The sequence below is a fragment of the Microtus ochrogaster genome, linkage group LG4, assembly GCF_000317375.1.
Source record: "Microtus ochrogaster isolate Prairie Vole_2 linkage group LG4, MicOch1.0, whole genome shotgun sequence".
NCBI classification, from domain to species: domain Eukaryota; kingdom Metazoa; phylum Chordata; class Mammalia; order Rodentia; family Cricetidae; genus Microtus; species Microtus ochrogaster.
Genome location: NC_022030.1, coordinates 59,926,212 through 59,936,720, shown reverse-complemented (window position 1 = coordinate 59,936,720; position 10,509 = coordinate 59,926,212). Strand labels below are relative to the sequence as shown.

The 10,509-nt window shown below is 49.0% G+C and overlaps 1 protein-coding gene across 1 annotated transcript; it reads left to right on the top strand.

Annotated features, from left to right (window-relative positions):
• Positions 1-3,952: 3,952 nt before the first annotated feature.
• On the top strand, positions 3,953-4,458 carry Twist2 (twist family bHLH transcription factor 2). The gene has a single exon (XM_026786520.1). The coding sequence runs from the start codon at positions 3,953-3,955 to the stop codon at positions 4,433-4,435; it is 483 nt and encodes a 160-aa protein (XP_026642321.1). The 3' UTR covers positions 4,436-4,458.
• The last annotated feature ends 6,051 nt before the right edge of the window (positions 4,459-10,509 follow it).

Sequence of the window (10,509 nt, the reverse complement as noted above, 5' to 3'; positions counted from 1 at the left end):
GGCTCTCGGGGAGACTTTCTTAAGCCTGGGATCTTAGGGTGAGAAATACATGCCTTTTCAGCTCCCCAGCCTGCTGATCAGATGCTCACACGGGGAGCGTTCTGAACTACACAAATCCATCTAAGAAGGGCACCGACAGTGGCACAGGGTATTGTCAACAAGCCAATAGCATATGATCCCCCAAACAGTTCTAACACCCAGCAAAGCAATCTAAAGACTCCTACGGTTTACAGACAGGCCACCAGCTTGACACAATTCTCAAATGTCCACCCCTGTTATTGGGGCTCCAATAACATGTTCACTGGCCCTGTGTCTGAGACAATGATTCAAAAGAAAGGTACCTGGGTTCTTTTGCTGTGCAAGTCACTGGCAAGCTGCTTCCGAGAGCAATGAAAGAGCCAAGAAGGCATCTTTAACCTCTTGAGAGATGTCGCAGGGTCTGTGGCACAAATACTGGCTTCTGTCGTCTGCTTGAGCTTTGCCTCACTCAACTCAAGAGGAGTGACAACCCACCAGCTCACCAGCATGTACACACAGGAGCCCTGCTAAATGCCTGATCTCATCTCTCATAGCTTTACTTGGGGAGCCTGCAGGAGCAGACAGGTATGCTTACTGTACCTGCGATTCGACAAAAGGTAGCAGCCGTAGCGTTTAAACGTATATTTATTGCTTTCTATACAGCTTCTGAGGGATTGTAAAAAACATTTCCTGAGTATCAAGCACACATTTTATTATCCCAATAAAGCCTAGGAGCCGTCTGATAGTGTCCTAGCATTGAAGACCATCTCCAGGTGACAGTTCTTTACTGTCACTAACACCTAGCCAGCAGCCATTAAGTTCACTGTGAAAACAGGGCGCCTGGTGCAGGGAAAGCTATAGAAGAAGCTTTCCAAACTTCAGGCTGTATTTTTACTTAATAAATCGAGGTTCCGTGAAACAAAGCATACATTTTTACACACATGGAAAGAAGCGTTGACATGATTTTCCACATTCGATAATGAATAAATATACCAAGAACTGCATGTGTGCCCATGAACCCTTATTGCGTGATATTTCACACATGTCTGAGTGAGCCTGGGTGGTCTGGGGGGGTATCCACACACAAACACATTTTGTTCCTGAGGTATTAATACTTTGGTTTTATTAACCTTATTAAAAACTTGGTTTGTAAAAGGAAAAAAAATTCAGGCGATATCAATAGCCAGAATATTATTTCCCAATCCGGTTCCTTTTTCATTAGCGTTTCATTTTAACCAACCTGAGAGAAAGAGAGACTGAGTGTCACCTTGCCATCGCCCGGTTCACAACACTGGAGAGACTGGCATTGTCGATCTCTCTCTCTCTCTCTCTCTCTCTCTCTCTCTCTCTCTCTCTCTCTCTCTCTCTCTCGTATTTAAAGCAATGACTGAGAGAGAAGGGTGTTCCAAATTCCACCAGCAAGCATTTTTGTCCGACTCTATACAATTTTGATTTGTTAGAAGTGTTTAAGATAGAAAAACCCCGCCCCACATTGAAGAAGAGCAAAGACCTTCAAAGAGCAAAGAGAGCTGCTGGCTGGGAATCCACAAAAGGCTGGCCACCTTGGCCTCGGATGAAATGCCTAGCTCCTGGGTCAGTGGTTCTCAACCTGTGGGTCAGGAGCCCTTTGGGGGTCGCATATCAGATATTTACATTACAATTCATAACAGTAGCAAAATTATAATTACAAAGTAGCAACACAGTAAGTTTGTGAGTGGGGGTCACCACAACATGAAGGGAACCCCCATCTTTAGTGGCAGCTCTATGTTCCATGCAACGTCCCCACCCCTCATCCTCAGGCTGAACTGAGCCCTGGGCTGCTTGAGACCTGTGAGGAGGTTTCTCTCTTCCTCCTCAGCTATGACCTCCGCCTCGTGGAGGAAGGGAGGAGGGGAGAGGAGAAGACAGAGTGAGAAAGAGAAACATACAGACACAAAAGGGGGGAGGGGCTGGGCTGAACACTGGAAGGCTTCTGTCAGGGAAAACACCCTTTGGTTTTAGGGAGTGGACAATACCACCTGATTTATTTAAGCCACACTTTAAAGGGGGTCCGAGCTGGGGGTGGCGTGGAAGGGGGACTCCTCACCCTGGGTGATACAGGGTGGCAAAATTGACCTAGTTTTTCTGTACTCTTTCACCAGGAAGTCCCCAGAAAAGCCACCCAAGGCAGGCAGGAACCTGAGGTCTGGGTGTTCTCTTTTGCTCCTAAAATTAGCTTTAAATTTTTAAAAGAAGAAAGCAGGCTACTTTGGAGCATTGAATAAAATGTGGTCTTCCCAGAAGGCAGGACAGAAGGCACGCAGCCTGGGTCCAGCTGGGCACAGTGACTGAAACTTTAACTAGCCTCTGAAGCCAGAGAGCGTTTAGGGAACCGTCCTCTGCAAGTGGGCCTATTCGCCATGGAGCATTGCTCCCGGTGCTGCTGGTGGTGGGCGCTGGATGTTCCCAAGAGCAGGGAACCAGGTCTTTGTTGAGAGGGCAAGAGGTGTCATACACAGCCCTTCCAGTTTCCCAAGACAGTGGTCTCAGCCCGAGGGCCCCACCTCGTGGCCCGCCCACCTGCCCCCAGGAGCTGCTGAAGCTGAGGAGTCGCTGGCCCCAGGTTCAACTTCAATAAGACCTAGCCAGCCCTTGATCACAGGGCTCCTCTGACAGCCAGGCTCGAGCCCGGCCTAGTTGAGCCCGGGTCACCTGGGAATAGGTTCAAAGGCAAGGAAGCTGTAAACCACCTCCAGGCCCCAGCTAGAGCGGCCTGGCGAACAAAGAGACCCCAAGCACTTCAAACGCGCTGGCGCTGAGCGTCCAGATGGCAAAAAGGCCTTGGTGGGTGATGTCTGTTCACCAAGGCCTGGCCCAATGTTCTGCATCCCTGAGCCCCCCTGCCGAAGCTACCCACCAGTGCCCAGAGCAAGGGACTTCACGAAGGGCCTGCCTCTCCTTATTCTCCGAGTTCTGGGTTCACCACCCGCTCGCAAACGAAGCAGAGGGCAGAGACTGAGGCTGAGCCCTAAACCTGGACCCAGCACTCGGGGCAGGGCCAGGCAGGCGGGCGTGGCGGGCACCCGGCGCTCCCGCAGAGGCTCGCTGTGGTACCTAGGCTTAAGGCATTTAGAGGTAGGTTCTGAAAAGGTGTCCAAACCGAAGTTCACCCAGAAGGTCAAAATTAAAAAGGGTCCCCCAACTCGCATTCTGGCCCGAGACGAGCGGCGTCTCTATGGATCCTAGAGGCGAGACTGTGGAGGTGGATATCTCTGCCGACACGCGAGTGTCTGCCCTGCCCGGGGTCGTGGCTCTCTGCTTGCCTGCACAGCTCCACTCACTGCGGGCAGGATCGCGTTGCTGACGGTGAGGTCTCAATGCGCGCCCCAAGAGGCTCCCAGCTGCGTCCTTGGTCCACGGGGCACATCTGGGCTTGGACTCGCCTCCTCCACCTCTCGTGGAGATCCTGAACCCGGGCAGGGACCAAATCTGTTCCAGGAGACTCAGACAAAGCCAGGGCCGGTTGAGTCTAGGATCAGCACCGCTGATTAGCGGCCCGCGGCTTAGGTAGCAGCGCAGACTGCACGCGCGGACCCGGCCTCCGAGATGCCGGCCATAGTTAGGGCCGAAAAAGAGGAGACAAAACTGAAAGTGCCGCCCCCCCTCCTTGGGGGGGGGGGCGGCCGGCGAAGGCCCCAGAACTTGTCCTGCCCCTGGCCACCGTGGCCAATCAGCGCGCCGCCCTCGTTCCTGACAGCTATTTAGCAACCCAGCCTGGATAGAGTTTCCAAAAAAGTTAGAATAACTTCCTCTCCCGGAGACCTCGGTTTTGCACAAGCCGGCCTCGAAATTAGAGACTTTGCAGGCGACCCAGGAGCCTGTGCTCCGCGGTCGCGGGCTTGGCGAGTGGCGTGCGCTCGGCGCCCCCCAGCCCCACGCGCGCCGGGCGGGCGCCATGGAGGAGGGATCCAGCTCGCCTGTGTCCCCCGTGGACAGTCTGGGCACCAGCGAGGAAGAGCTGGAGCGGCAGCCCAAGCGCTTCGGCCGGAAGCGGCGCTACAGCAAGAAGTCAAGCGAAGATGGCAGCCCGACCCCAGGCAAGCGCGGCAAGAAGGGCAGTCCGAGCGCGCAGTCCTTCGAGGAGTTGCAGAGCCAGCGCATCCTGGCCAATGTGCGCGAGCGTCAGCGCACCCAGTCGCTCAACGAGGCCTTCGCCGCGCTGCGCAAGATCATCCCCACGCTCCCCTCTGACAAGCTCAGCAAGATCCAGACGCTCAAGCTGGCCGCCAGGTACATAGACTTCCTCTACCAGGTTCTGCAGAGCGACGAGATGGACAATAAGATGACCAGCTGCAGCTACGTGGCTCACGAGCGTCTCAGCTACGCCTTCTCCGTGTGGCGCATGGAGGGAGCGTGGTCCATGTCCGCCTCCCACTAGCGCCGCGCCACCCACCTCCGGACCCGCACGCCAGGGTAGGTGCTGCGTGTGATGGGCACCCACTACGCACGGGATGGTGGGCGGGCGGGCCAGAGCATCCTTCATCGTGGAGATCCCTCAGGCCACCGCACGGGAAGGGTTGAGTTTCTCCACCCTGCAAGGATTGGCGGGAGATGGGAAAATTCCTCTGTCCCGGAGGCACGTCCGAGGCCTTTTGCCAGGGGCATCAGTTCGGAACCCTCGGGGTAGCGGCTCCCAAGCAGGGTCCTAATACACTTCTTGGACAAATGGTCACACTTCCCATTTTTGGTGGTTGGGTGTCTATGGGTGACCCCGTGGGGAGCAGCTGTCAAAACGTCTTCTTCAGGCCAGCAAAGGCCGGGAGATGCTATGCCTTCTGGGTTGTGGCCCACTTGTTGCTTCGCGCGCATTCTGCTGCGCCACAGAGTGCACGCGTGGTGCAGGCAACCAGCTCTTTCTGACTGTAGTTCCGGCCCTATTTAGCCCGCCCATTAGGTACAATGATGTCGCCACAGAGTTTACCTGAGAAGGCAGGGAGGTTTCTGTCCTGCGCTGGGGATCCAGGGTCACAGCCATGAGAAGCAAATTGCTGGGCGCTAGGAGTGCAGGAGACCCCAAGCACTCAGGCCTGGGTTTGTACAGCGACATGGAGTCGCAGGATGCAGGCAGGCAGGTGAATCTTGAGTTGGGCGCCTAGCCTACCAGTCTTGAACTTGAAAAGACATAGAGGGGTCTTGCCCGCGCTGCAGTAAGCAACCGCAAGGGATCCAGCGGGTTAACAGGTCTGAGCATGGTGTGGTGATGGAGGTGAAGAAGCAGTGAGCGCTAGGCCCTGCCTGGGGAGAAAGGCACTGGACACTGCCTAGCCCTGGAAGGTGTGTTGCTCACTGGAAGAGCATTTAGGACAGGACGTCCTGCGCCAGCTGCTTAGCAGACTCTCTAGGCAATCCCAGAGGCAATGTCTTCCAGGCAAGGCTGAGGGGCTCCGCTCTCTGGAGGCCTTTGCTGTGATCTTTTGGGGGAGAGAGGTGTAAAAAATCCTTCCTTCTTAATTTCCCTTCGATTTTCCCCCACACATCTTGTAATATTTCTTTTAAATGAAAGTCTCCACACAGAAGAAATTTAGATGAATCACGATCAGCATGGCCACCCATTGTCCTAAACATCTATTTCTATTTTTATCATTTTATAATATCTTGGAAGTTGCTGTTCTGGCTACAAAACGTTGGTCTCATACAATGGGTTTTCTTCCTTCCTTCCTTCCTTCCTTCCTTCCTTCCTTCCTTCCTTCCTTCGTTCTTTTCTTCGGTCCTTTATTCTTATCACCAAAAATTGTTTTGATGAAATAACCCCCCGGAATCATGACCATTTTATAGTCCTTAAGAAGAGCTTTTAACTGAGTCACTTGTGGGAATCTTCCCCTGTGTCTGTCAAAAGCAGATGGGAATTGTCTCAGTCACGTATTTCTCTAAGAAAGCAAGTTTGGGTTGGCCAAGTATGCGAAGCTACGGAGGAATAATACATTAATTCTGGTTTTTGTTGCCTAAATTATGAGCGTCCATTAGTTAACTTCCACTCACGCTTCATCCCGCCATGATTCACAGCACGCCTGAGGAAGCAGGAGCAGATGAAATACGCCATCTTTTTTATACACACACACACCACATTTGTTTAAAGAGAATGTCAACAGTATTATTGCCAAGATAGCCCTTCGGAAAATTATTGAAAGTCAACACCGGGAGATAGATATTACCCTGATACAAGAATTTAGTGGAGACGCTGAAAATTCAGTTTAAGATAATTCCTCTCTTCAAAAGCTTTGACCTAATCACACACTGCAATCAAATATGCTTTAAAACCCAAAATGCAGTATCTGTAATAAACAAATGAAAAATGTTAAGAGCTTATTTGGACAAAAAGGCATTAAACTATCAGATAACACATTGAGCTGGAAAACAAGATACAGGCATGTTTACTTTTATATAATCGAAGACAACGACTAGCCAGGTAAGCTGGTGTCTGAACTCACAGAGGGCTCTTTCCAAATGCATCCACGTTTGATACACTGATGCTGGACCTGCCTTGGTCTAATTTATTACCCGTTGTTAAGGAATACCTTTGTGTTCTTGCCGTTAACCCATTCCTCTTAAGGAGCATAAATACATTACTTTAGTTTCCTGGAAATGTTGCTAATTGCAATTAGTTATTTCTTTGTAACATTTCCAAGAAACATTCATTGTCTGCCTGGGGGCAGAGTGTCCCTAGACATTTCGGTGAAGTGTATATACTTTTAATGTTTATTGTGACATATTTCCGTTAACAACACAAAGCCTAAATTGTCCTTGACCATGGAAAGAAACATGACCCAGTCCATGAAGCCCAGCTTATACTAAAGTTTATTCTGTCTTTACTTGGGTGTTCAAAATAGGTGCCAGGAGTCTTTCCAGTGAGAGGGACTTGACTAACTGAAAGAAGTCTCCGAAGAGGCACCAGAGTGTTTGTGAGATGCTGTAGACCCCTGAGCAGGGTCACTGTCCCCTGGCCTGGGACAGGGAAATGCAGCCATTTCTTGTCCATAATTTATTCTACGGTCTTCATCATGATTGTCTCCTATTCTGCCAACTCTGTATGGGTTTTCATCTTCAACCACTGCACTTTCTTCCTTCTTTCCTTGCTTCCTTTCTTCCTTTTCTTCTTTTCTTCCTGAGCAAGTTTTGCTCCTATGGACAACATGTGTGTCCCCCAACACCTTTCAACTAATGTCAGCTTCTCCTGAGCTCTGGAGGCTTGCTGCGTGGAGATGTTTGCTGCATCCGGGGAGCTAGTTAGTCTCCAAAGAAAACTCTTCCTGGAGAGGAGCGGAAATGCAGAATTGCTGCGGGGGGGGGGGCTTTTGTTTATGGAGTAGACCAGACCAAACAGCTGAGTTACCTGAAATACCAGTGAGACTGTCTTAAGGAATTCCCTACCGTGAGAGTTGCTGGGGGGAGCTGAACTTCTTAAAGAGCAACAGCATTTCCCTGCCTTCCATCTGGATGGCGTGGGGACTGGAAGAGTGGCATTCTGAGGTCCTTTGAAAATATTGTCCTTTAGGAAATATTTGAAAATATTGTCTGAAAATGCCTCCCTTTCAAACAGGTTGTAAGCCTGGAAGCATTGCGTCTTTCCCGAGTAGAAGAGGCACAGATGCGGGGCTAATTTTGCCTGGCAAAGACATCATGAGGTCCACTCTTTGTGTGCAGGGCACTATAACTCATAGCTGGAGTTTAAATCTGGACTTTTAAAAAACTGATATTTTAATAAGCCAAGTTTAAAGGCTGCACTCTGTGGCAGGTTTTCGGCTTAGTATCAGCATCCATCTAGTCTCCCTGGTGTCTTTAAGAGCCCAGTGAGCGGGGCGGGAGTGCGGGAGTGTGTTTGTTTCTTTTCTTGGGGAAGCAGAAGCGTGCTCCAGAAAGCAGAGTGAACACAAAGCTCTCCCCCAGCTGTGAGTTCATGAAGTAGGCTATAAAATTCAAAGAGATGGATAAATTACTGTAGCCAAGAAACGGAGAGGTGACTACAGAAGGAACGAGATGGAAGGGACACACGCGTGGCTGTTTTCAAAAGTCAAGACGAGGCTCAGAAGTCAGACACTGCTTCAGGAGATATTGGGCATGGTCACCTGAGCCTACACATGTCATAAAACTGCAGGGCACTGAACACACACACACAAACACACACCATGCACACACAGGAATAAAATGATAACACCTGAAGGTCTAGGGGCTACAAAGTTTAGACTTTGAGAAGACGCCATCCTCAGGAGAAATGAGTAAAAGCACAGAACCTCCTGAAAAATTAAAGTCATCACAAAGTTAAAACATTTTAAAGTATTTTTTGGCATATAATCATTTTCCATACACTGGTTTTCTTGAAGATACTTTCTTTCAAGTATATCACATCTTTGGTTATATTCATCCCCTGTACCCTCCCACTTCTCCCAATTCCCATTCCCAGTAAAAAAAAAATTAAACATATTCTATAAAAATTAATCTCTGGGCCGGGCAGTGGTGGCTCATGCCTTTTATCCCAGCATGTGGGAGGCAGAGGCAGGCGGATCTTTTTGAGTTCGAGGCCAACCTGGTCTACAAGAGCTAGTTCCAGGAGAGGTTCCAAAGTTACAGAGAAACCCTGTCTCGAAAAACCAAAAAAAAAAAAAAAATTAATCTCTGAATTTAAATGGTCCAGTTTCATAAGGAATCATTACTATGTTTACTAAGTAATAAACTAAAAATCTATACAAACATACATTTTCCTTATTTGTGTTATTGGAGTTCTGTATAGAACTTGAGGTCTTGATATAGTTTCAGTATATAATTAATTCGAAGTTCCAAGCAAAGAGTAGCATTACAGAAACATCAATTCCAGCAGGAGCTGACTTCCAGACTAGTAGAGAAAGCACTTTGCAAATAGATTTGTGGACAATGTTGTCTGAAAGGGAAATGTGTCTACTTTTGAGGATGCTAAGATCGTATTGGCTCAACATTATATTCATCAAAGTCACGTAAAATTCTTAAGGCTATCAGCTGGGCAGTGGTGGTGTACTCTTAATCCCAGCACACGGGAGGCAGAGGCAGGCGGATCTCTGTGAGTTCGAGACCAGCCTGGTCTACAGAGCAAGTTCCAAGACAGGCTCCAAAGCTACAGAAAAACCCTGTCTTGAAAGAAAACAAACAAACAAAACGTTTAAGGATAATTTAGAGCGATTCACCAAATAATGTAAAGATTGAAGTTGCAGAGTTTGTGTGTGAGAGAGAGAAAGAGAGAGGGGGGGGAGAGGGAGAGGGAGACAGACAGAAACAGAGACACAGGATGAGATTTCAAATCATGAACTTTGTCTTGAGAACACAGTCATGTTTCCATTCTGCAGCAAGCCTTCCGATGTGGTTTAGCTATGTTTAACTTGCCTTAATTTGTGTTTATTTGGATGAGAATGTGATGTTAGGGCTGTAATTTTCATGCTGGTGTAAACTGAGGCACAGTGGAACCCCTCCTCCCCAGTCCTCCCCCCCACCCCCATCTTGGTGATTACCAACGCTTGTCACATCAAAGGGAACCTTGGGTCAGAAGCTGAAGAAGTTAGCATGTGACTTTCCTCCAACACACAGGAAAGCTTCGGTGCTCCTGGGAAGCTTTCGTGTGAACAGTGTTGGAGCAGTGTGGAAGGTTTTGTTATTGTTCCTTAAGTCTTTTTCTGAATCTTGCCAAGTCCTGTGATTATGAGTGAGACAGAGCAGGGCTGAGAACCCCAGGTTCTGGGTCTATGGAGCCGCTCAGGGCTCAGCCCCTTCCCTGATGTTTGCCTTCATCATGTGACCAAGGGAAGATGGGACAACCCAGTCTCTGCCTCTTTAGAACTAACTGTGACTTCATTTCTGGGATCTCAGGAGAAGCATCTTTGACCTATTTGAGCTCTTGAATTCTGTGGTTCAGTTTTCTGCAACTTTCATGAAGTACGGTGTGGAACTCTGAGCTCGAGATCAGGCCGCAGATTCTAAACCTGCCTGTCTAGCTCACATCCTACCTAAAGAGCATGTCCATCAAAGGAACATTTCGGGGAAAGATCTTCTGGAGTTCAAGTGTTTCCGGCTTATCTGGGGTGTGACTGGGAAGGGCTGGATTTGAAGGAAACCTCGACTCTCAGTAACCATCTTCCCGGCTCAGAAAGAAGGCAGGCCCACATGCTTGCTGTGTGCCGTTTCCCCGCTGTCCCACAGGCAAGCGCCACCCTCTTTTCTTTTCTTTTCTTTTCTTTTCTTTTCTTTTCTTTTCTTTTCTTTTCTTTTCTTTTCTCTTCTTTTTTTTTCTTTTCTTTTCTTTTCTTCTTTTCTTATGTCTCTTTTTGTATAATTTTATTCTTACTTTATGCATGTGGGTTATTTGCTTACATGTATGTCTGTGTACCACGTGTGTGCCTGCTGCCTTTGGAGGCCAAAAGAGGGCATCATATCCCCAGGGACTGGAGTTACATATGAGCCACCATGTAGGTGCTGAGACTCAAACCTGGATCC

What these genes read in the sequence shown, in the direction of transcription:
- Twist2 (XM_026786520.1), top strand. Translation starts at nt 3,953, where the DNA reads ATGGAGGAGGGATCCAGCTCGCCTGTGTCCCCCGTGGACAGTCTGGGC.